This window comes from Ziziphus jujuba, chromosome 4 (genome assembly GCF_031755915.1).
Source record: "Ziziphus jujuba cultivar Dongzao chromosome 4, ASM3175591v1".
Lineage (NCBI taxonomy): Eukaryota > Viridiplantae > Streptophyta > Magnoliopsida > Rosales > Rhamnaceae > Ziziphus > Ziziphus jujuba.
In genome coordinates this window covers 32,594,623-32,620,560 of record NC_083382.1, presented here as the reverse complement: position 1 = coordinate 32,620,560, position 25,938 = coordinate 32,594,623, and the positions used below count along the sequence as shown (strand labels likewise).

At 37.7% G+C, this 25,938-nt stretch overlaps 4 protein-coding genes across 15 annotated transcripts; 2 read left to right on the top strand and 2 right to left on the bottom strand.

The window, feature by feature from the left end:
* Nucleotides 1–2,763: 2,763 nt before the first annotated feature.
* On the bottom strand, nt 2,764–5,494 carry LOC107415125 (4-coumarate--CoA ligase-like 9). The gene is made up of 6 exons (XM_016023406.4): nt 4,346–5,494; nt 4,019–4,205; nt 3,735–3,880; nt 3,583–3,650; nt 3,348–3,450; nt 2,764–3,049 (listed from the first exon to the last, which is right to left on the bottom strand). Exons 1-6 carry the CDS (start codon nt 5,360–5,362, stop codon nt 2,924–2,926), a joined length of 1,647 nt encoding a protein of 548 aa, XP_015878892.3. The 5' UTR covers nt 5,363–5,494; the 3' UTR covers nt 2,764–2,923.
* Nucleotides 5,495–14,700: 9,206 nt separating this feature from the next.
* LOC107415146 (uncharacterized) lies at nt 14,701–18,924 on the top strand. Of its 2 annotated transcripts, XM_016023429.4 has the most exons (12): nt 14,704–15,363; nt 15,463–15,538; nt 15,640–15,845; nt 15,980–16,066; nt 16,151–16,243; nt 16,578–16,732; nt 16,860–16,944; nt 17,034–17,120; nt 17,198–17,317; nt 17,762–17,863; nt 17,944–18,114; nt 18,590–18,924. In XM_016023429.4, the coding sequence occupies exons 1-11, from the start codon at nt 14,947–14,949 to the stop codon at nt 18,109–18,111; spliced, it is 1,596 nt and encodes a 531-aa protein (XP_015878915.3). In that variant the 5' UTR covers nt 14,704–14,946; the 3' UTR covers nt 18,112–18,114; nt 18,590–18,924. The 2 variants fall into 2 exon arrangements, with proteins under 2 accessions (XP_060672307.1, XP_015878915.3); XM_060816324.1 differs by lacking the exon at nt 18,590–18,924 and having other exon boundaries at nt 14,701–15,363; nt 17,944–18,117.
* Nucleotides 18,925–19,092: 168 nt separating this feature from the next.
* On the bottom strand, nt 19,093–22,042 carry LOC107415147 (kelch repeat-containing protein At3g27220). Its single transcript, XM_016023430.4, has 7 exons — nt 21,665–22,042; nt 20,799–20,987; nt 20,470–20,699; nt 20,086–20,256; nt 19,868–19,973; nt 19,534–19,740; nt 19,093–19,405 (listed from the first exon to the last, which is right to left on the bottom strand). Exons 1-7 carry the CDS (start codon nt 21,893–21,895, stop codon nt 19,241–19,243), a joined length of 1,299 nt encoding a protein of 432 aa, XP_015878916.3. The 5' UTR covers nt 21,896–22,042; the 3' UTR covers nt 19,093–19,240.
* A 117-nt stretch (nt 22,043–22,159) lies between these two features.
* Nucleotides 22,160–25,840, top strand: LOC107415130 (cytochrome c1-2, heme protein, mitochondrial). 11 transcript variants are annotated; one of them, XR_009638616.1, is made up of 7 exons: nt 22,244–22,302; nt 22,437–22,580; nt 22,776–23,707; nt 24,315–24,426; nt 24,537–24,596; nt 24,726–24,797; nt 25,456–25,840. XR_009638616.1 is itself a non-coding variant. In XM_025072500.3 (4 exons), the coding sequence occupies exons 2-4, from the start codon at nt 23,542–23,544 to the stop codon at nt 24,791–24,793; spliced, it is 294 nt and encodes a 97-aa protein (XP_024928268.3). In that variant the 5' UTR covers nt 22,160–22,302; nt 22,836–23,541; the 3' UTR covers nt 24,794–24,927. The 11 variants fall into 11 exon arrangements, 1 of the variants encoding a protein (XP_024928268.3); XR_009638618.1 differs by lacking the exon at nt 22,437–22,580 and having other exon boundaries at nt 22,163–22,302; nt 22,836–22,984; XR_009638617.1 differs by lacking the exon at nt 22,437–22,580 and having other exon boundaries at nt 22,164–22,302; nt 22,836–23,652.
* The last annotated feature ends 98 nt before the right edge of the window (nt 25,841–25,938 follow it).

Below are 25,938 nucleotides of genomic sequence, written 5' to 3'. Positions count from 1 at the left end.
TTGGTCTCAACATCCCTAACACTAAGCTCTGGACCATAGGGACGGGCACCGTTTATTAAAGCATGAAAATCAGGAGGAACTGAAAACCCAGAGTTGCAGTCAGTTGTTGTCAGTAAGAGGTTTGATGACTTGGAAAGCAGGTCGGATTTTGAAACCTCCCTCATTCGTTTCGTCTTCGGAGAAAAAGATTGGATTCCCAGCTTGCAGATCTCTTTTCCTGACGAAATCAATCCATCCCGCTGATAGAAACACGGGCTTCTGGTATCTCCCTCCGGCATGAACTGCTAAGACAAACCTATACATTTCATTGGTGTCGGCATCCCTAACCCTAAGCTCTGCGCCACCAAGACAACCGAATCTTTAGGAACCATAAACTTGGAGCAGCAGTCAGCTACTGTCAGTTGCTTAGTAAGAGCTGCCATTGTTCCTTCCTTTGAACTTTAGGAATCTAGCTACTACTAGCCTACAGCTCCAATTCTTAAATTCTTTCCCTTTAAAACCCTGAAAATCGCCGCAATGAACGAAAGATGTCTCTCTTTATTCCTTTAAGATATAAGATATATTTATATTACAGCCCTAGAGATCCTACCATTTATTGATAAAAATAATAAAATGTATAAAAGAAAGCTTCGTGGAAGTTGCCTAGGGAGATATAAGAATTACACGTAAATAATTATGCACATAGGTTCTTCTAGATAGTTTTCGAAGTTGCTAAAGTATTGGGCTGAGAAGTCTGATGTTCTTGTATTGGACTTTGCCTCTTATTATTGGCATTTTTATTTGGGCTTTGGTCATCCTTACTAACACTCCCCTGCAGTAAAAGGGGAAGGCTCTGCATTTAGCTTAAGCCATTGAAAATGTGGTGCTACAAGTGTATTTGTAAAGAGTTTAGCCAGCTATTCCTGAGTAGGTGCATAGTGAATGGTCAAGTCACGGAGTAAAATTTTGTTTCTGACAAAATAAAGGTCCAGCTGAATATGTTTGGTTCGAGAGTGGAAAACTGGATTTAGAGCTAAGGAAGTGGCATTAGTGTTGTCACACCAGATTATGGGACATGGGCTTGTGGAGCTTGTGGAATTTGAATTTCACGGAAAAAGTGTTGTAACAATGTTATTTCAGAAGCTGTGAAGGCTAAGGCTTGGTACTCACTCCCGGTGCTTGATCTAGCCACCACATTCCACTTTTTGGCACTCCAACAAATCAAATTGCAGCCCATGTATATAGTGTAGCCATTGGTGGATCGGCGGGGTTATCTGTCCAGTCAGCATCTAAGAAACCAAGGAGATTGAAAGATGTCGAAGGTTTGATGTGTAGGCCAAGCTTGATGGTTCCTTATATGTAACGGAGTAGCCGTTTGCAAGCTTACCATTATGGTAGGCATGGCTGATGAAGAAACTGACTAAGGTGAGTAATTGGATATGAGATTTCTGAGTGAGTAAGAGTTAGATATTATACTGCACCCACAGTGCTGCGGTAAAGAGTTAGGTTGTCAAAAAGATTACCTTCATAGTTGGAAAGAACACCAAAAGTACAGATGAGTGTGTTATAACTCTTGGACGTGGCTATGTTGGTTTTGGAAAGAAGATTAGTTGCATATTTTGACTGAGAGAGATATATGCCTGATGAGTCTCTGTATACTTCGATGCGCAAAAAAATAATTCAATTCTCCAAATTGCTTGAGAGTAAAGGTGGAATGTAAATCATTTTGCAATTTTTGAAGGGCTTGTAAAGAGTTGCCAGTGAGTAATATGTTGTTGACATATACCAACACTAAGATATACAAGCCATTAGAATTATTGAGATAAAACAATGACGTATTTGTCTGTTAATTGATGAAGCCCCATTTGAGAAGGAATTATCGTAACTTGTCGAACCAAGCTCTCGGTGCTTGTCGAATTCCGTATATTGCTTTATGTAACATACAAATGTGGTCTGATTTTTGTGGATCAATCAACCTTTGCGGCTGTTGTATAAAAATTTGTTAAGAAAGTGTGCCGTTGACAAATGCATTATTTACATCTATTTGAAGATTTGGTAAATTTTTTGACATAGCAAGAGAAATAACAACTCAGATTGTAGAAATTTTAACTACTAGACTGAAGAAGTTGTCAAAATCCAATCCTGGTGTCTGATGAAACCCTTTGCGACTGATCACGCTTTGTCTCTTTCGATGGAGCCATCGAGAGCAATTGGGTCTTTTTTAACTTTGAAAATTCCTTTATTACCTATCACATTCATACCTGGAGAATAAGGAACCAGTTTCCAAGTATGGTTAAGTAACAAAGCTTTAAATTCTGAATTCATAGCTTGTTTCCAAAAAGGATGGGCCAAAAAGCATTAGCAACATTTTTCGGTTCATAATCAGACTCTTTGGGAACAACATTGAAAACTTTTGGTTTAAAGATTCCAAGTTTGGATTGTGTAACCATGGAATGAGTGGACACTGTTGGTGGTATTGGTGGACGAACTTATAGAGAAATGGATGGAGATGACAATTCAAGTGTGAAAGGGCAGGGGTTGGAGGATGATCTGTAGGAGTGGAAGACTGTATATTAAGAATCCTCTGTTTAACAACTTGATCTTCGATCTCAATTTGTGGTGAAGTTTGTTTGGTGATTAAGAGACTTAGCGTTAGCGCAAATGGCACCTTTTGGTCTTGGCTGAGTTTGCTTATTCTTCCCTTGTGAGAGCAAAGATTAAAGAGTAGTTAGGTAGAAAGAAATAGGTGGAGATTAAAAAAAATAAAAATTGGCAGCCTTTCAGTAAAGTAGAAAATATGTATGATAGTTGTCTGATACGTTTTATTAGTAACATATTGAATAAGTATAAAATAAGAAACTTAAGCGAGCCCCCGATCTAGGACTCGTAAACTTTTTGTTCATGTTTTCATTCTGCCTTCATCTATATATGGCACAACAGAATATCAGAGTTTGGACAAAGAGGGTGCAATGAACATGTTCTTCAGCTCATTTCTTAATATTTTTCCAGCTGCACTCTTGGGTAAGGATTCCACAAATGCTACTCGCCTAATCTTTTTGTATGGAGCAACCTGCCATATATCATTTATCATATATCATATATAGTTGGATTATGAGCTGCTCACTGAAATCAGAACAAATCAAGCTAAAAAAACATTATCTCTTTAAGTCATAGAATTAAAAATAAAATGGGAAAACAATGATATGAAAAAATAAAATAAAATGCATAGCAATATAATATATAAATTTAGGGAACTAGAAGCGATGACGTGGAAAGAGTCAAAGCAAGAGATATTTATCCACGTAAATGAACGTCAGCTACAAGTAGTAAAGTCACACATAAAAAGTTTGGGAAACAGAGCAGAGCACCTGTTTGGCCACAAACTCCACCACCTCTTCTTCTCCAAGGTTACTATTGGGACGTCTTTCCACAACCGCCATGGGAAGCTGACCAGCTTCTTCATCTGGATATCTGTAATAACGTCCACATTATTTACTCATAAATTCGTACACAATGTAGTATAAAAATTATCATATATATACTTCTATTTTCATGAGAGAATTCAATTAGCTAATTGGGCAAGTATAGATTAAAGTGAATTACGGTATCACAGCAGCGTCGACTATCTGTGGATGAGATTGAAGCAAGTGTTCTAATTCTGCAGGAGCTACCTGCATATATATATATATATATATTTCAGTAAATTCTAAATTATTTAAACAAAGACAAATATTGATTCTATAAGAAATAATTGCCTGATATCCTTTGTATTTGATCAACTCCTTAAGCCTATCAACGACATAAAGATAACCTTCTTCATCAATATAACAGAGGTCACCGGTCCTCAGCCACCCACCAGAAACAATGGCTGCCGAAGTAGTGTCTATGTCACCAATATACCCTACAATATTTAATTAATTATATAAGAGCATATACAGTCAAGAGGTTAGTTGATAATTTATGATGTATAGGTGAGGTGGACCAAGAGAGAGGTTGGTCATTTTTTTTGTTGATAATAATAAATCAATTACTTGTACACCTTTCATTATGGATGGTCCTCTAACCCAAAGCTCTCCTTGCTGGCAAGGACACAAACCCTGCCCCGTCTCTGGATCTACTATTTTAGCTTCCGAACTTCCTAAAAGCCTTCCTGTCGAGCCACGCAGCAGACTTTCTTCTGTGTCTGTCCGGAAAACTCCCCCTGTCGTCTCGGTCAACCCATAACCCTTCCCCAAATATATTAAAAATATATATATATATATATATATATATTAAAAAGATCAAAATAATAATAATTAATTAATTAATTAAACAAAGAAAAGAAAACTGTAGGGTGATGAGCTAGAGAACATGGTAGTCTTATTACCTGTGATAATACTGCATTGGGAAACTTAGCTTTGAACGCCATAGCCATATCCTTACCGAGAGGAGCTGCACCACACCTTACCAGCTCCAAAGAGCTCAAGTCATGGCCAGCAGCTTTTAAATGATGAGCTTTTTTTACCATGGCCACCACCACTGATGGGACCAATAGCAACTGGCTCACTCTGTACTCTTCCACAGCTTTCACCATTTTCCCCAAATCAAACTTCTCCATTACCACCGCGGTGTCGTTCACGCCTATCGATTTCACGCAGTATAAGAACCCAAATATGTGGTAATACGGCACCGTGTAGAGTAAAACAGCCGGCGATTCTCTCTCTGTTAGATCCGCGTAGAATCCGGCGGTTGTGAATATCAGATTCCTGTGAGTCAACATCACTCCTTTGACCTTCCCAGTTGTCCCCGAAGAATACAAAATCGCCGCTAAATCCGATTGTCTGATCGCTTCCATTGGTTCTGGTTCTCGTTCCCGTATTGGAATGCTGCTCATTGAGTCAAACTCAGGCGAGTCGGTCAAAATTGTTTTGAGGTGGAGATTACGGAGCTTGTGAGCGTTGGTTGACGTGGAGAAGGCGATGGCTGGTTTGCAAAGCCCGATGAGCCGGACGATCTCTGACTCAGTGCTGACTGGATTGACCGGAGAGATAACCACGCCGATAGTGAGAAGCGAGAAGTAGAGGATTGGAATTTGAATGGAGTTTGGAGAGAGTATAAATGCAGTGTCTCCTTTGGAGAGTCCGAGTGTGGTACGGAGATTCTCGGCGAGGGTTTTGGTTCGGTGAACGAACTCGGAGTACGAGACGGTCCGACCCGACGAGGAGTGGATAAGGGCGATTGAGTCGGGCCAAGGGAAGTTGCGGCGGAGAGACAGAGCAAATGCAGCGACTGAGAGAGGAACATGCTCAGGAGGAAGGTAAATAGGAGGTTTGAGACTGTGGAAAATTTTTGTTACTGAGTTGAAACCGTTTCTGGGATCGATAGCGGAATTCCTCTGCTCCATGTGAGAAGCTTTTGGTGGTTGTGATGAAGAATGGCAGCTAAGCTAATTTTTGAGAAATTTTAAGAGTAATGCCGTAGAGTAGAAAATTTTACTCTTGTTTTGTCTTCACATTTGATGTGCTTGTTACAAACACGTTGATGTCCTTAGACTTTTTATTCCAATGGTCTTTCGTTTTTACTTATTATTATTATCATTTTTGTTTGGGTAAGATCAAATTGTCGCGATTCTTCATTTGAGAGTGAGTTTTATTTTTATTTTTTATTTTTTGGCTTATGATGCATTGTAAAGATAGGTTCATATGGTAAAATTTTATAACATTTGTTTGCCTACCAGGCAAGAGGATCCAATATTTGAAAAAAATGGTTTTTTTTTTTTTTACAATTTTAAAAGAAGTTTAGATATTTTTTTATACATTATCATTTAACTATATAAAAAAATATTTAAAATAAATTTATATAATACTTTTAATATTTGAAAGATTTATAATTTATAAAATTTATAGAGTTTTATTAAATCAAAAAATACATTTTCATTTTTACAAATCAATTATAAATCAAACACTATTTATGAAAATTTTTTACAATATGTTTGGACGAAACTAATAATTATAAAAATTCTACAAATTTTTTTTTATTAAAATTATTTTAAAAATAAAAAGATATATTTGCTAGAGTATTCGATTATAAAATTATGAACGTTTTTAAAGATGTTCAGTAATATACTTATAAATACATTTAAAATATTCAATCATATATTTTTAAATATATTTGAGATGTTCGAATATGAAGATACTCAATTGCATACTTCTGAATGTGTTTGAAATGGTCAGTCGCATATTTATAAACATATCTAAGATATTTATATTTCTAAAATATTTAATCTTATAATCAGTAAATATTCTTAATAATAATTTTAAATGGTGATAAAAATATAAATTTATAATGAGACTGTATAAAATTCATTCAGTAATGCAACTAGAATTTCTCAATATTAAATGAGGATAAAATTAAATTAAGAGTATAGCTAAGTAGGAGACTATTCATAATTAGCTAATTGCCTGTTAAATAATTACTTTCTTTGGGAACAAGAAATAGCTCTAATGAAATATTTTGCAACCAAAAATTGAGCAAGCAAAACTAGTGAATGATGAAAGCTCAAAATGCATGAAGTTTTTCCAAAGAAATATGACTTTGACATTGTAAATTGATTTGAGCTCAAACAGTTAATGCTAAATTTTAGCAATTGCATTCCAATAGTAAATGTTAAAAAATAGAAATGTTCAATTTTAAATTTTATTAAATAATAATGAATCGTTTTGGATTACTATTTACCAATTTAAAATAAAATAATATTAATTAATTTAATAAGTGACAAGGGATCCACAAGCTTTATAAGGATGGGATCCAATGGTAAATTTACTAAATTTGACATGGGAAATAACATTGGCAAAATATGTGATGGCCCATTGAAAAAAAAAAATGAAAAAAGAAAAAAGAAAAAAACTTATTGCTAAAATATAGCAATGGCATGCCCGATGCCCAGATGCTCTGACATTGTCCGCTGAATGATATTTTATATATAAATATATCATTTTTCCACGGTGGCCTGTATGATCACATAAATTGTTGAAGTTTTATTTTATTTATTTATTATTATTATTTTTTTCTCTCGCTCTCTTTCCTTTTTTTCCTTGTTTGAGCGGTCTATTGTATTTCCTTTATCTTATTATCTCTCGCCTCTTTCTTCAAACTTCATTTCAATTTAAAACTTACTTTTCTATCAAATATGACTTACTTTTCTATCAAATATGATTTTCGAAAATTCAATAAAATAAGAAAGTTTAAAAAATCATCACGTACAAATTTGGAAAATCATCACCTAGGAGTAAGGTCCAAGGAAATTGATTTACAAATTGTCTATTTTACTCCCACATCATAATTAATTTATTAAAAATATTATTCCTTGATTTACTTTATTATAATGTATTTTTAAAAAAAATCATTACTTGTAAATTGTCACTGAATTTATTACTCTTCATGCATCAAACCGAAATTCAAATGTAAGTAGAAAGACTTCGTATATCAACTGAAATTTTCAGAGTTTTCAAATTTCAGGGGTCTAAGTGAATGTTCATCAAACCCCAAGGGATGGATAATAATAATATTGATCTTGGAATTTTGATAAACCACTTTAATATCGTCTTGCTAATAAGTATCATAGCCTTCTTGAATTTATTAATTTCCATATCAACATCCAACTGAATTGAAAGGAAGGAAAAGAGGAAGGAAAAATTGTCAATTTGAAGCATGGTGTCGGGTAAAAATCTTGTAAATTCATTAAGCAAGTCTGGATGACCATTAAACAGAGCTTCAACCTGAAAAATGATAACATATATATATATATATATATATATATATATATAAACTGGTAAGAAATTTGGAAAGCAAACCACAAACTGGTAAGAAATTTAGAAAGCAAACCACGATTTAATTTTTAAACAACCTGAAAGCTATATGGTTTTTACCTCTCCGTGGAACTCATTTACACCCTTTTGCATATTCTTATATGCATTCAATATACTTAGGAATGTGTCTGTACACATGTTCATCGATTGGAAATCGATTCTGCATAATTAAGTAAAAATCTATTAAGGCACTAGGATTAGGAGGCAACGTTGTTAATGGCGTTAAGAATAAGATTTCACAAGCGAAAACTGTTGTGGTTCTCCGACCACTTTAGAGAAGATATATGAGAAGAAAAATAAAAAAAATTCTATTACTCTCTTGGAAATAGAATACAAAAATACAAAAACTTCTCTTTTGGATTCTCACGTGGAACCTCTCTCTACACTCTCAAATTCTCTCTGGAATTGCTCACTCTTCTCTCAAGCTCTCTCTGGAACTTAAACACTCTCTCTCTCGGAGTTTTCTCTCAATATTCCTCACTTGAGATAATATTGAGCTTGCTCACTTGGCTTGACTTGCATATAACGGGATGGAGCCTATTTATAGGCTTACAAGGTCGGTTGCATGGCCACAATCTTCAACAGCCTCTGCAGAGCCCACAATTGTTGAACAATCCATTTTCGGTGCAGCAATGGCCATTGTCAAAAATGGTGGCTGTCGGTGCAGTGGTGTCAAAGATGGTGGCTGTGCAGTCTTCACACTGTCGGTGTAGTGGTGGTGCGGCTGGACTTCACAATTCTCCCCATCCAGCCGCATTTAAAACTGATGGTCATCTGCCATCTATTCCAGCTATGTCTCTGCATAGCTTCAGCTTCTCTTGAGCAACAACTTTTGTTAGCATATCTGCTGGATTCTCTTTTGTGTGGATCTTCATCAGTTTCAGCAACTGTTGATCTATTACTTCGTGTATCCAATGATAGCGGATGTCAATGTGCTTTGTACGGGAATGATACATTGAGTTTTTGCTCAAATCCATGGCACTTTGGTTATCACAATGTATCTTGTAGTCTTCTTGCTTGATGCCCAATTCTGTGAGAAAACGCTTTAACCACAACATTTCCTTACCCGCTTCCGCTGCGGCAATGTACTCTGCTTCATTAGTGGATAAAGCAACACACTTCTGCAATCTTGACTGCCATGACACAGCTCCCCCTGCAAAAGTGTAGAGATAACCTGATGTAGACTTTCTATTATCAGGGTCTCCGGCCATATCTGCATCTGTATAGCCTTCTAAGATTGGATCACCTCCCCCGTAGCACAAGCACAGCTTCGATGTACCTTTAAGATACCTGAGAATCCATTTGACTGCTTCCCAGTATTTCTTTCCAGGATTTGAAAGAAATCTGCTCACAACACCTACTGCATGAGCAATGTCTGGTCTGGTACACACCATTGCATACATCAGACTTCCTACCGCTGAAGAATATGGTACTGAAGCCATCTCCTCTATCTCTTCTTTGGATGAGGGGCACAATCTCTTACTCAACTTGAAATGATTTGCAAGTGGAATGCTGACCGGTTTGGCTTTATCCATGTTGAATCTCTTTATCACCCGTTCAACATACTTCTCTTGAGATAGCCATAACCTTCTATTCTTCCTGTCTCGGATTATTTGCATTCCCAAAATTTGTTGAGCTGGTCCTAAGTCTTTCATATCAAAGGACTTAGATAATTCTTTCTTCAGCTGACTAATCTTCATTGCATCTTGTCCAACGATCAACATGTCGTCCACATATAGCAAAAGTGCAATGAAGTTTCCACCTGAAAATTTTTGAATATAAACACACTGGTCTGCTGCAGTCCTTTTATAGCCTTGACTCACCATAAACGAGTCAAACTTCTTATACCATTGTCTTGGTGCTTGCTTGAGGCCATACAAGCTCTTCTTCAGCTTGCATACGAGGTTTTCTTTCCCTGAAACCTCAAATCCTTCTGGTTGCTCCATGTAGATTTCTTCATGTAAATCACCGTGAAGAAATGCTGTCTTCACATCCATCTGTTCAAGCTCTAGATTTAGACTTGCTACTAAACCAAAAATGACTCGAATTGAAGTCATTTTTACCACTGGTGAAAAAATCTCATCAAAGTCAATTCCTTTCTTCTGAAGAAATCCTTTGACCACCAATCGGGCTTTGTGTTTCACCACCTTTCCGCTGCCATCTTTCTTGAGCTTGAACACCCATTTATTCTTTAGTGCCTTCTTTCCTGTTGGAAGCTCAACCAACTCATAAGTATAATTTTTCTGCAAGGATTCCATCTCATCTTGCATTGCTTGCAGCCACTTTTCCTTCTCTTGATGAGAAACAGCTTCCTGGAAACTCTCTGGCTCCCCCTCTTCAGTAAGCAGAATATACTCAGATTCTGGAAATCTCTTTGATGGAATTCGGCCTCGCTCAGATCTCCGAACTTGTAAACCACTGGTTTCAGGAGATGTACCATCATCTGACCGCTGTGATGGCCCTGCAGCTGCTTGAGAGGATTGAGTCTCCCCCTGCTCAATATCCCCTTCTTCCTCCTGGTCTGCTTCTGGTATATCTTCATGCACCTCATTATCTTCTGTGGCTATTTGTGCTGGTGCTGGATTAGGACAAAAATTCTCGGCACTAGAACTACAATTAGGAGACATTCTGGGCTTTTCAATGTCTTCCATTTTTTGGTTTTCATGGAATACTACATCCCTGCTTCTAATAACCTTCTTTGTTTTCGGGTCCCATAACCTGTATCCGAATTCTTCATCTCCATATCTTATAAAGATGCATGGAGTAGATCTTGCATCGAGCTTCTGTCTGAGCTCCTTGGATACATGTACATAAGCTAAACAACCAAACACTCTTAAATGAGAGTAGGAGGGAATCTTACCCGACCACATTTTCTCCGGAATTTCAAAATTCAACGGTACTGACGGTGATCTGTTGATTAAATAGCAGGCGGCACGAACAGCTTCTCCCCAGAATGGCTTTGGCAGCTTAGCCATACTGATCATACTTCTGACCTTTTCCATAATGGTTCGGTTCATTCTTTCAGCTATTCCATTATGTTGTGGGGTGCGAGGGACCGTCTTCTCATGTCGAATGCCGTGTCTTCTGCAGTAGGCATCGAACTCCTTGGAAGTGTACTCGCCTCCATTATCTGAGCGGAGACATTTCAGCTTCTTTCCTGTTTCACGCTCTACCATGGTATGAAACAGTTTGAAGTAATCCAATACCTGGTCCTTTGTTTTCAAGAAATATACCCACACCTTCCGAGAAGCATCATCAATGAAGGTCAGGAAATACTTGTTGCCACCTAATGATTCCACCTCCATGGGACCACAAACATCAGAGTGCACCAGACTAAGCAACTTTGATCTTCTCAATGCAGAAGAACTGAAGGAGACTCTATGTTGCTTACCAAATAAGCAGTGACTACAAGGATCTAGTGCAGCATCCTTGCAAACAGTGATAAGCTTCTTCCTTGCCAAAGTGGACAATCCTTTTTCACTCATGTGACCGAGTCTCTGGTGCCACAGATTTTGAGACACCTCTCCTTCTGCAATATTGAGGCTATCTGCACATATCTTCACATGAGTCTTGTACAGCGTTCCACAAATATGTCCTCGGGCGACAACTATGGCACCTTTCGTCATTTTCCATGTGCCTTTACTAAAGTAGTTGTCATAGCCTTGCTTGTCTAAAGCTGCTCCCGAAAGTAGATTAAGCCGAAGATCTGGAACATGACGGACATCCTTCAAAGTGATTGTACAACCAACATTCGTTTTTACCTGAATATCACCAGTTCCCATAATCTTTGCAAAACTGGAATTTCCCATCTTTACCGTACCAAAGTCTCCTACTTTGTACGTTTTGAAGAAATCTCTGTGTGGAGTGACATGGTAGGATGCTGCAGTATCGACTACCCACTCAACATCTTGGGTTGATTTATGAAGGCATGTCTCTTCTTCGGTGGAGCAGAGCGCCACTTCTCCTGTAACAGTGACTAGTGTCTCTCCATCCTTCTTCGGCTGATTACCTTGGAGTCTCTGCTCTCTCAACAACTTTCTGCAGTTCTTCTTCATGTGACCCTCCAGGCCACAATGATAGCACTTATATGATGATTTTCTACCGTCTGTAGATCTGCCTCTGCTCTTGCTCCTGCCTCTCCCCCTATCTCGACCACCTCTTTGCTGTCTTCCTCTCTCTGTGACGAGGGCATGTGACTGATCCATGCCAATGTCCTTTCTCCTGGCCTCTTCATTAAATAGGGCATCCTTAACCATAGACATAGTAAGTTTGCCATTCGGGGCCGAATTACTGAGAGAGACTACCAATGTCTCCCAACTGTCTGGAAGAGAGCTTAGAAGTAGGAGGGCCTGATCTTCATCCCCTAGTTGGTAATCCACAGCAGATAGTTGATTTACCAAGCTCTGGAACTCACTGGTATGCTCGGCTACAGAAGTTCCACTCTGTAATTTTAGATTTACCAATCGCTTAAGCAACAGGGCTTTGTTCCGAGCAGTCTTGGCCTGGTACATGTCCTCCAATTTTGGTCCAGAGGGCATATGCATCCGTTTCCTTCGCTACATGATGGAAGACACAGTGATCGATCCATTGCCTGATTTGACCGATCGTTTTTTTGTTTAATTTCTTCCATTCTGCTACTTTGCTGGGATTGGGGTTTTCTCCTTTAGCTTCTATAGGATCAAACAGATCCTTACAATTGAGGAGATCTTCCATCCGAGGTCTCCAAAGTGTATAATTTGTGGCAGTGAGCTTAACCATAGCTCCCGAAGATGATTCTTCCATTGACATTATGGCTTGACCAAAAATGGAGCTGAATTTGGCAAAACGGAGTTAACCGTTGCGTCCGGAACGGCCGAAAATGGTGGACTTGACTCTTCCGGGGTCAAAATATAATTACCAGAAATTTTGGGGCAAAACTGTAATTTCATAAAATTTTTGGGTCAACCTGCAAATACAGAAACTTCAGGGGTCAATCTGTAATTTTCAATAGTTCAGGGGCGGTTCCGTAATTACAGAAAATATTGATGACGTGGCAGATTGTGCTGACGTGTCAGCACGTGGCAGATGGCGTGTCGGCTGGCGTGGCGGACGATGTGTCGGCTGGCGTGGCAGATGACGTGGCAGCTTGGGCTGACGTGTCAACACGTGGCAGCTGACGTGTCGGCTGGCGTGGCTGACGACGTGTCGGCTGGCGTGGCTGGCGACGTGTCGGCTGGCGTGGCAGATGACGTGGTAGGGTGCGCTGACGTGTCTGCTGACGTGGTCGTCTTCAACCTCCAGACGGCGCGTGAGGCGCGTGAACTGTTGCAGAAAACTTCAGGCAGTGCGTGCGGGCGCGTGAGACGCTGCGTGTCTCTCCGGCGAACTTCGTTGTTCTCGTCTCGTCGGGTACTTTCACCTGGTATTGTCAAATTAATTATTTGAGCAACTTTTCGAAACACCAACCTGAAGAACAGTGGCTCTGTTTCTTCAAATTTTGAACCCAAGCTCTCGACCTGGAGCTCTGATACCACTTGTTGTGGTTCTCCGACCACTTTAGAGAAGATATATGAGAAGAAAAGTAAAAAAAATTCTATTACTCTCTTGGAAATAGAATACAAAAATACAAAAACTTCTCTCTTGGATTCTCACGTGGAACCTCTCTCTACACTCTCAAATTCTCTCTGGAATTGCTCACTCTTCTCTCAAGCTCTCTTTGGAACTTAAACACTCTCTCTCTCGGAGTTTTCTCTCAATATTCCTCACTTGGGATAATATTGAGCTTGCTCACTTGGCTTGACTTGCATATAACGGGATGGAGCCTATTTATAGGCTTACAAGGTCGGTTGCATGGCCACAATCTTCAACAGCCTCTGCAGAGCCCACAATTGTTGAACAATCCATTTTCGGTGCAGCAATGGCCATTGTCAAAAATGGTGGCTGTCGGTGCAGTGGTGTCAAAGATGGTGGCTGTGCAGTCTTCACACTGTCGGTGTAGTGGTGGTGCGGCTGGACTTCACAATACGATGATATATTTCACCTTTATCTTGTTTACAAAATCCACAAACACTTGATGAGTAAAACTGGAAAAAAAAAAAGGAACCTCTGAGCCCTGAAATCAGACATGATTTCAAGAAACATATCATATTTTCTCTTTGGTCCTTAGACGCTTTCTTCACCTGATTGAGAAAGTTCAAGGCAGCCATAGTTGTCAGTTTCTGTGGAGCACCTTCTCCACCTCCACTAGAACCGCCACCTCTACGGGACTGAGGAATTCTCAGAACTTAATGTCCAAATATATTAAGCATCAATCACAATTACTCTATATAAATTGGGATTCATGAACACAAACATATAGAGAAAAAAAAAAAAATTTAACACTTGAGGGGCATATCCCTTGTCCTAGTACCCACCCATATGATTGTAATAAACTTACCAAAGCTAAAGTCAAGTTTTAGTATTTTTTCTTTTTTTTTTTGTCCCAAATTCAATAATCAGAAAAAGGAAAGAAAAGGAATGGAAAAATTAATGCATTATCAGACAGTGACAATATCGTGAAATTAACAAGTCCAACAAGAAACTTTGCATAAAGTTATCTTGATCCTATATGAAAAATATAAGAGAAACAGGAGCAAAATACAGAAAATCATTTTTAAAAAAAGGAACTTAAATCAATATATGTAATTTAAATTTTACAAAGTTCATAATTGATCGTCTCTAAGACTGAAAATGATCGGTTAGCTACCCAAATTAAAAAGACAGTAGACGGTAGACTCTAGCTCGCAATGATGCATTCGAGGGTAATACGGGAAACGAGAAAAAGTTACGTGGAATGACGAAAATGAAGCGTGGCAATAACACTATTCTCGACACGACAGACGACACCATTTGGGTTTCATTCTCATTTCTCATTCAGCCTCCTGTGGCTTTTGTTTGCCGCTCTTATCCACAGCATAGAGCACAAAACATAGAGATAGATGGCCCCAAAAAACTCAAAAATGAAAAATATCTGAAACATCGTAATCCCTCACTTACTACACTACAAAAACCTCTGCAAATACTCACTCTTGACTCTTCCATTTCCATGCTAGACCTCAACCTCGAGCTCTAAAGAAAAAAAATCCTAAAAGCTTGACCCGCCATGGAAGTTAGTCCTTTACACGATAGATGCATTTGGTATCCAATCCCTTCTTCGTCATCTTCGCATCGCCATCTCTTTCTCCATTCTAGGGTTTCAGTTTCCACTCGAAACAATCCCAGGCTTCTTTCTTCTTCTTCTTCTTCTTCTTCTTCTTGTAGATCGGTTCGTTGGAGAAATTTGTGCTCCGCATCGACCTCTGATACCTTGGTGGCCGGTTCGCGTAAGGAGGACGGCAAGAATCGTGAGGTTGCGACCAAGAAGAAAGAAGGGGTACGACACGATGAGTTCGGGGGGGATTTGAAATCTTGGATGCACCAGAATGGTCTCCCTCCTTGTAAGGTTTTGCTCAAAGAAAGGCCTTCCCACGATCAGAAGCACAGTCCGATTCATTACGTTGCCGCCAGCCAGGATCTTCAGGTGAATTGAATTTCCGAATTTTGCAGTTGCTGAATTGTTTGAATTGAAGTTTACATTGTTTTTGGTTGGAGCTTTAAAGGTTTGGTTTTGTTCTTGCAGGTTGGGGATGTTGCATTTTCTGTGCCCAATTCATTGGTTGTGACACTTGAGAGAGTTTTGGGGAACGAAACCGTTGGTAAGGTGCATTGTTTATAATCGTTCGGATGTTGGGTTGGGATGACCAATTATATTTAGAAAGAATTGGACTTAGTAAGAGCCACTTGATTCTTCATGCAGCGGAATTGTTAACTACAAATAAACTGTCGGAATTGGCATGCCTGGCTTTGTATTTGATGTATGAAAAGAAGCAAGGAAAGAAGTCTTTCTGGTACCCTTATATTAGAGAGCTTGATCGCCAGCGAGGGAGGGGTCAGTTGGCTGTGGAATCTCCTCTTTTATGGTCAGAAGCTGAACTGGCTTACCTTACTGGTAGCCCCACAAAGGTACATTTTTTTTGCTGTGCTCTTTCTGATTTTTGCTAAGATGGCTGGTGCTATCGTTTCCTTTCATCCCTTCATTGTGCTTTTAATTGAAATATGTGGCTTCTCCACACTACATTTTGATTGTGATGGGTTAGGATGAAGTTCTTGAAAGAGCTGAAGGAATTAAAAGGGAGTATGATGAGCTTGACACCGTCTGGTTTATGGCTGGGTCTCTGTTTCAGGTGATGCTCTTTTGTATTTTTGAACCAACATTTTCATAATAATGATATGTGGTTTAATTTTCTTTCTTGATTTTCCTTCTGCAGCAATACCCATATGATATTCCCACCGAGGCCTTTTCATTTGAAATTTTCAAACAAGCTTTTGTTGCTGTGCAGTCTTGTGTGGTGCATTTGCAGGTAAACTTGTTGTATTGCTTTTATTCTTTTAAATAAAAATACAACATTTTATATTTAATACGTTTAGCCTGGGCAAGATAAAGAAGCTACAAAGTAGTGCAAGACCATTTCAAGAGCCACGATGACAGCTTATACTTACAAGCTGCTGGCATCATTTTGCAAGTTAATAGCCATCCATAAGTTAGGATTTGTCTATGATGCCCTGAAAATGGGCATGTCGATTTGTTCCTCTGCCTGCATTGTTTATCAGTACTATGCCTCGTGCTAACTCAATTGTCAATGTCCTGGCATTACAAGCTGTACATCTCCCTGATTATTTTAGTTCCTTTTGCAGAAAGTTAGTTTGGCTCGAAGATTTGCTCTGGTTCCTCTTGGACCTCCTCTGTTAGCTTACAGAAGCAACTGCAAGGCAATGTTAACAGCTGTGGATGGTGCTGTTGAACTAGTAGTAGATCGCCCATATAAGGCTGGGGAATCTATTGTCGTTTGGTAAGATATTTTCTTTACTTGATATCATGGTGTTAATCACAACTACAAGTTGGTTTGTTAATTACTTTTGCTAGTGTGGTATGTGTCTTATTGCTATCCTTTACTATTAGTTGGTTACCTTTTGTAGGTGTGGGCCACAGCCTAATGCAAAATTGCTTCTAAACTATGGATTTGTTGATGATGATAATTCTTATGATCGTCTAGTGGTTAAGGTAAAACTTAAATGTTTCACTATTGTATACTTGCAGTATTCCGTTTTGTCCCAATTTTTAAATATGATTTAAACTCCATATATTTTCAGGCAGCTTTAAATACCGAGGATCCTCAATATCAGGACAAAAGAATGGTTGCTCAAAGAAATGGAAAATTATCAGTACAACATTTTATTGTATGGGCTTGAAATTCTTTTTAGAATATTTAATTGCTTAATTATCTTCCATTACTTTAAACGCATTTATGTTTCAGGTGTCTGTAGGAAAGGAAAAAGAAGCAGTCTCAGATATGCTTCGTTATCTTCGATTGGGCTATGTTTCGGATCCTTCAGAGATGCAATCTGTAATCTCCTCTCAAGGTCCAGTTTGTCCAGTAAGTTTTAACTCATAGAGGGCATTTTTATCATTAGCTGAATGCTTTCTTGTAAAGCTTTTAATGTCTTTAGCTAAATGAAAATTAATCCATTGAGCTTTTGGGTTCTGTAAAAGAAGACCTATAGAACCTTTGAGAGCTTGATTAAGATTTAACATGGAAAAAGCCGTAATGGTTCATGTGTGTTGAAGAAACTTTAAATGGTTGATCCATTAACCTTGCTAGCTATTATTCAAGGTTGCTGAACCTTCTATTTTCTATTATGAGTTTTTTAATATCATCTCAGGAACTACCGGTCATTTGTGATAATATGTATCAATGCCTAGCTTTTCAAAGAATTCAGAACTCTGCTCATACATCAAGAAGAATTTTTCTGCTTAGCAAATGGATCTTTCTGGTCTATAAGCAGCCAAAAGCTAATTTTAACATATATTGATGCTATAGGTAAGCCCTTGTATGGAACGAGCAGTGTTGGACCAACTTGCTGATTATTTTAAGGCACGGCTTGGAGGCTATCCGACTACGTTGAAGGAAGATGAGTCTCTGGTAATCTTGGCTATGTCAGCTATAAAGGATAATAACCTATGTCATTGCTAGCAAAGTCTAAATTAGTATTTTTCGTACAGTTGACAAATAGTAATTTGGATCCAAAGAGGCGTGTTGCTACTCAGCTGGTTAGGTTAGAAAAGAAAATACTACATGCATGCCTGCAGGCAACGGCTGATTTGATAAACCAGTTACCAGATCACACTGTATCCCCATGCCCAGCTCCTTATGCTCCATTGTTGAAATAGAAGGTACCTCCCCCAACCCTCCAACTGTGTGTTATGGTATCGGCATGAATTTGCACACAAAAATTAGTGTGCTGCTTCTATTTTTGCTGTTATCTTTATTATTGCTTGGCCGAAGCTTCGCACAGAAAACACCCATTCCTTGAAAACTGAGGAACTGCGTTATAGTACTTGGTATGTATTGGTTGAAATAGAAGAACATATCCCACGTTAATAAATTGTAATTTTATCATCTATGGCTTGTGACAAACTAAGCTAGAAGACTTTCTAAATATAAATATGACGCTATTTATTTTTTTAACAATTTTGAAGCAATAAGAAGAACATACCCCAGGTTAATAAATTGTGATTTAATCATCTATGGCTTGTGACAAACTGAGCTAGAAGACTTTCTCAATATAAATATGACACTTTATTTATTTTTTTAACAATTTTGAAGCAATAAGAAGTGCTTTTAATACGATTCTATCTTATTTTTCAGGTAGATCTAAAAAGATGATTTAGCTCACTGGGTGGGCAATTAAGGAAGCTAAAGAAATTTCTCATTGGCCCTTGTAGGAATAAAGGGCACTTGTCATGTCTGTATTTTGCAACTGAAGCTGTGAATTCCGAATCACTAGTTTGTTTAGTCCCACTAATTCTTCCTCCCTTTTGAAGTGTCACCATTTCTATGGTTGGGAAGCTTAACACCTTGTAAAGAAGGAAAAGAAATTTGTATATCACTGATAAATCTGTACGCCTGTATAATCACAGCTATTTTATTATCATTATAATTTTTTTGGTAAATATAAAGGCTGATGACCAGGTTCCATTCAATTTTCTTCCTTGGTTTTTACAATTCAGTGTTTCTAGTCTTTAAGTTTGTTCAACTCCGGCCCGTTTGTTTCCCCTGATCTTTTTGAAATAAAGTTTTTCCAACTTGCTGTGTTGGAATCGAACAGTTTAATTGCTTCTGCATTGGGCATTCTAATACAACAGGTTGTATTTCCTTGGCTAGAGGTAGGTTAAAGACTTTGATATCAATTGTCTTGTGTACATGAAGTTTAACCGATAATCCTATTGAACAAATAAGCAAAGCAAAGGGGCAAAATTGAAAAAATGCCCCAATTGTCGGAGTCAGACAGATTAAAATTCACAAACTCAATTTAGTTCTCCACATATCGCCAATGACTTTCCTTGGCTGTGGGTTATCCGGTCCCCTGTCCCGCTGTCCGGACGTAAAATACAAATAACCATCCCAGAAACCAGCTAGTGTGGTTTTCACTCTGTAAGGAAGCTTCCCAATCACAGACCAAGTCTGCTTTCAACCAACATAAAAAAATAAAATAAAATTTAAGACAAGGAAAAAAAAAAAACAAAAAAAAAAAAAAAAAAACAAAAGAAAACTGTATAAGTTTTCAAATGATAGAGGGTAAGAAAACATACCAGTGAGTCTAGATCGAACTGGAAAACTTCCCCAACCAGCATCATCCTCTTGGTTACTGGGTGCTTTTCTGTCGTTCCTCCAGTGATGATAATTGAATTGTTTACAATTACCCATGCACACTCTATATGAGAGTTGGGTTTTGGCATTGGAGGTAAAACTTTCCACTTCATTTCATCATCCAACATGTATACATCACCGTAAACTACCTGAAATACCAAACTACTTAAAGGCCAAAGGGACCAGATAAACGCAAGCATAGGAAAAAGGCTTCCATAAATGAAAAGGAAATTTCCTAATTGCAAGTGGGTAGCGCTCAGAAAATAAAAATGGTACCTCATTTCTGCGTGAGCACTTAAAAATGGGTGACCCAGGTTTTGCCATAAAATCACCTTCTTGACCACCAATAACAAAAAGGCGATCATCGGCCGCAATACAAGCCCTGTTAGCAGATCACATCTTATGATTAGGGATTAAAAGCCATCTGTATTATGTGAGCTGGATAAGAGGAAACGATGGTAATAGATATGATCAGGGGAGTTCGATCACAGAACCTATGAGGTCCACCACGGGGAATGGGTATTTCAGACCGCCACTGTTTCTCCAATGCTTTTCCATCCTTTACTGCTAGACTCCAGTGCTCTAGCGCAGGCGTGTGGCGGTTCTCTTTGCTGCCGCCCATCACATGAAGTCTGCCTCTCCATAACTGAGTTGCTGGAGCATACCTGCAAGAAAGCATGCAAATTCTTTCATTTAAGATATCAACCTAAATAATATTGTTTGGCTGCAAAAAATTAGACAAGTTTATGCATTCACAAACACCCAAGTAGCTTTTGTCATAATGATAACACAGTGCAGACAGACAAGAAGTGAGAAAAACTGCATTTATAGAGAGAATTTATAGAATGGTCCATACACATGCTAATCAAGTCACATACCTAGGGAAAGGTAGAGGGGGCATGCTCCTCCATTTCTTTGTCTCAGTGTCTAGCACAAATGATCGAGCCGTAGGTCCTCTGCATTGTGGACCATATTGTCCTGATATAATGTATATGTATCTTCCATCAGTTGCAATTCCTAAATGTGAATGTGCCATCTCCTTGGGCATATCAATCCTTCCTCCCCATGTATTATCAGTAAAATTGAACACATCCACATGAGAGTGCACCTAAAAGACAGGTATTTAAGATACTAACATCAAAACCAATCTAATTAGACTTGGTTATCAAAAAAGCAAAATTTTCAAAGGTTGGATAAAGATTCTCACATGGTCAAGAGAGCCATATCCTGCAAAGACATACAAATGATTTTTTATCTGTATTGCATATCCGTCAAGACGAGGCACCGGTGCTGGTGGCATTGCCTCCCATTGTAAATCAGGTGCAGGTAAATCAGCAAAAGTTGCAGATAAGAATCTCTCAGGACCATGTTCCTTTTTATGTTTAAGACCTTCTTTCTGCATACGAAGAAAGGTTACGATCAATAACTCAATCCAATTATCAACTGAGAGTAGGCCATTACATGGATGTTCAAGCGAAGAAAGAAATCCCAAAAGGAGGAAGCAAAAAAAAAGTCCACTTTCATTCACTTAGTCTATTTCACTAAAAATTCAAAAAAAGGGAAAATAAAAAATAAAAAAAAAATCAGATGATGCAGTAGTAAATTTTCTCTTTTTTCCTTCTCATTTTCCTCGCCAATCAAAGCACTGGTAAATTTGAATAAAAAGAAAAATTCCTCAGTGAAACAAATGGTACAATGCCCCTAAATTAATTGTTAGCAAATAATAAGAACGTAAAAATGAAATAAGTTTTGGGTCTTCAGAGCAAGAAAACGAATCAAAATTTGAATTTCGAACATGTTTCCACTCAATTATATCTAAAACAACCTATTTGCGCAATAAAGGTGGGGAATTTAACATTGCATTAAGTTTTACTAATCTGTAAGCAAGCATCCTATGCAGAACAACAGCATTCAAAATTCAATTTTCCTTTTTTTTTTTTTTTTTTTTTTGTGTTTGTTGGTTATCAAACTCCCCATCAACCCAATTGAACAAACATATAAAAATAAATAAAAACAAACAAACAAATAATAAAGATATCAAGGAAATGGGCATTGGATTTGAAGAGGGTTTACCCTGCCAACTTTTCTGGAATTTGCATTTGGCACAACTAAAATCCCAGTTTTCTCAAGCGCCCAATTGGATGCAACAGAGAAATATGCAGAAGAAGAAGAAGAAGAAGAGGACGAAGCCCAAAGGAAATCAGCAACGAAGGCCACAGCAAGCAGACCTACGATGAAAGTTAAAAAAACCAACTTTGTTGCAGAGGAATATGAAGAAGTATGCTTATGAGGAAATCTGGCCATTTTTTATTCCATACCCATAAAGCCAATAACCCCATTTATAGAGACAGAGAGAGAGAGAGAGGTTTAAGGGGAAGAAAACTCCTTGCAACCGGATTTTTGAGGAGCAAAAGAGTTGGGCGCCAATGGTTTCAATTGGCTTCTTTTACCTCTGGCATGTGCCTTTTTTGCACCGCGTTTTTTCTTGGTGTGGTCTGGTTTCCAATCAATTTTTTGCTCTTTCCAAGGACAATATTATTTCTTAGCCAAGAAGAGCCCAGGAGCATTAGAAGCCCAGCCTAAGCCAGACAAGGGCCCTGATTGCAGCCCAGTTGGGCCCAATTTGCATAAAACGGTTGGTTAGGTCCTCTGCTTCGTGTTCTTCGTTTGCTCTCTGACCTCCCAACCTCAAACCTTACCTCCTCCATATTGTGAGTGCTCTCTTTCTCTCTCTCTCTCTCTCTCTCTCTATGTATGTTTCTTTCTCTGCTGCGTATTTATGTGTAAAAGCTCAGTTAAGTTAGTTAATGTGGGCGTCTTTGGATTTGTTTAAATTTATTAAAAGGAATTATCTGACTGCAATGGCTGGAGGAGCGAATGCGACGATCCACCAGTTGTTAAGGAGGAACCTACAATCTCAATCTAACTCTTAAGAATTTTGGCTACTTTCTGTTTCTGCAAATGGGCTTATCTTATCTAGTCCTAAATTGTAGGTTATATTTTTTATTTGAACTTAATTTGTTTTTAATGGTTTTGTAAAAAAAATAAGTTGGTTTTGTTGATTAATTATAAATAGCTGTAGTGTAGCATTGCCAACCTGAATCTGGATGCGTTTGCTATTTGTTGTTTTGTTTGGTCTGTTTAAGAGTGGTAGTGGTTGTTGAATGCATACAATTATATTCAGGCCTCTACATTTCTGTCGCCAACCCATTATCTCTAAGAGAGGTGATGCTACATCTTGCAGCATGAAATCCCAGAGAGCTTTTGTACTCATTTGAGCAGGGCTTCCAAGGTTCTTGAGTTCTGCAACAGCAGCATCTGCAGATGAGGCTGAGCATGGATTGGAGTGTCCTATCTATCCCTGGCCTCACAAGGGCATCCTAAGTTCATACGGTCATGCTTCATGAGTTCCTATTTAACCTATGAGTTTGTGACTGTCTATGTGTGTATAATTATTTTTCATGTCATAAATTGTTGTTCAATGTGCAAACTGGGTTAATTTTATTCAAAGTCTTTAATCCATTAGTTTAGTATGTCGTTCCTCTTGACTTTGGCTCACATATGCTTCATAATTTTTCTGTATTTTATCCGAGACATTTGACTTAAAAGCCTTTAAGCATATTGTTTATTATTATCTCACATTGTTTACAGGATATGCAAGATCATAGTGGCTAACTAGGCAGTTATAGTTGTATGCTTGTACAAGTGAAAATATTTAAAATTTCCTTTTAAGTCTTTTAATGTATGGAAAATATCATTTTACGGGAATGCCTTAATATAATTTTATCTTTTTAACTAAAGTGCAATTGCATGTTACCGTTGTTAGTGATGCTGTAAGGACAATTATGCTTGAGTAGGATTCGTCATGTTCATCAGGTTTACACACAAGTCTTGGCCTCTTGCCATTCCATGTCTTTACTATCATACCATGATTTGGTGGGACAAAGGCTATGGCTGCTGAGATTGAGGTGGTTGATGGACCTAATGATGAGGGGGAGATGTTCACTTGCCCTGGTAAACTCAGCTGCCGATTTCATCAGCCATATCCAAATAAGCAAGCAGTTAGGTTTGCTAATGGAGGGGCCTATCCTCCAGATCTAAGTCTTAATTACCAAAGTAATTCCTCTTAGTGAATGCTTTTCCCTGTATATTGTTTGTTTACTTTTAACTGGTTATCATGATTCTCCTGCAGGTGTTTCGATAAATTCCTTTTCAATTTCTTTTTGCATGATTGTTTGAATAGTTATTGAAAGTAGATGAAAGAGAGACACAGATAGCTTGATAGTTTTGCATGTGGACCTTTTTCCTTCTGAATAAAGGGGGTGGGGGTTATGTTGCATGTACTTTTCTGAAGCCTCATTTCAATGTCCTGAGAAGTGTTCCGCATGTCATTTTGCAAATTTTTGGTATTAGTTTTTCAGCTTTTGCAAATCGAATTATTAAGTATCTATGCGCTTTGTGAATTTATTCATTGCCTCCTTTTGAAGATGGTTTTCTTCTTTTCTTTTGGATATGCCGTATGTCCTTAATTGTTTCTTTATTGACTTCATGTGTTTGAGGATTTTCAATTATTATAAAGATGAAAAGTTCATTAACGGTCAGCTTTACTTGAGAAAAGTATCCTATGTAGCTATAGTGGCTATCTCAAAAAATAAAAATAAAAGCTATAGTTGCAATTCTTGTAGACTGGGGGTAACATGCTGTAACTATTCTATGTTGACAGCATGTTGAATAATTGCACTATAATCCTTATTTCCCTGGGGGGACCATGCCAAAAATGGTCAATGATGGTACCTTTTGAGTATGAAGATGGTACTCCTGCAACAGAGGCTCAGGTTGGTCTACCTCCTTATATGCACATGAATTATATGTAATTTGCATGCTGTGATACTTGTATAATTCACTTTGACTGGTTTAGTGCTAAAACCCCTTAATAATGGTGCAGATGGGAAAAGATGTTCGTTTTTGTCGTGGGCTGCTGAACCAGAATTGAGAACGGATACTGGTACATTTGACTTTGAATCCTCCTCTCTCATCTCTTTCAAATTGTTTTTTTTTTTTAATTTTTTATTTTCCCTCTGGTAGACTATTGAAAAGTGTTTTCGAATTCTGAGGTGGGTGTTCTAAACTGCAGGTGGGATTCAAATGGATATTTGTTCTCTCATTGGCACTCCTTCAAGCTTGCTTATTACCCGTGCTTGACGTGGTCAGTTCTCAAGTCCTGCAGGCTGGTTCTAGATGTTGTCAACTAGCTTCCCCTTATTCCCTTATGTTAGAATTTACGGATCTAAAATATACATAATAAATTTCATTAAACATAAATACTAATTTCCAAATGCAGTTATTGATAAATTAAATCTTTAATTCTGTAAAATAGAAAACAACATAATAATAATGCCTATGGACACACTACTCTCAATAATTTTTGAAAATTCTAATCTGAAAAAAATACGGCATTATTTGTTTATTTGCCCTAGATCTTTTCTAGTCCGAGTAAGTTAGACTTATCCATTAATTTTAACGCACACAAAATAATAATAATTTAATAATATAATAATAACAAAAATATGGATAAGTCAATGGTCTTATAAAGAAAGTTGATCTTCCAGTCTAATGGACTAACCAGAATCTTATAGAGAATGTGTGATCAAGGGTTCTATAACAAAATAATAAATAAATCAGTCCTATTAATGACATAAATAAACCATATAAATGAGTAACTGATTATGTTAACTCTACAATTATTAATTTATCTACCATCTTACGGTTGTTGAAGGACCTAAATTGAAAATAATTTTTTATTTTTATTTTTATTATTATTTATTTAATGTGATGGTCGAGGTTTTCTTGCCGTTGTGAAATAGGTTCACATCCGTAATTGGCGATGAAGTGACCTGGTGAGTGTTACTTTTGAGAGATAGATGTAAGCTACTCAAAGCACATGACGCAATATTCTTTTCCCTTGAACATGTGAATTTTGTCTAAATTTCCCTTCAACCGCCAAATCTTCTGGTTGGATGATAGTCTTCAATGTTTAGTTAGATTAACGTTGTTTCTTGTTTGATGATGGATATCAATGGGAGAGACTTGTGTATATTTTTTTTCCCCTCTTTTTTGGATGAATGCAAGAGGCTAGTTACTAAAGGTAAATGTATCTTCTTCTTTTCTCCTTTTTTTTAAAATTATTTATTTATTATTTTTTTCCTCTTGTATTATTATTTTGTAAAATGAAATCACTCTCTTTCCAAAGAGTGGACTAAAGTGCCTCATATTTGGATGTTAATGGGGTCTCTAGGTATGGTAGAGAAATTTATAGGATATGATATTTAATTTAATAAAGATGAATG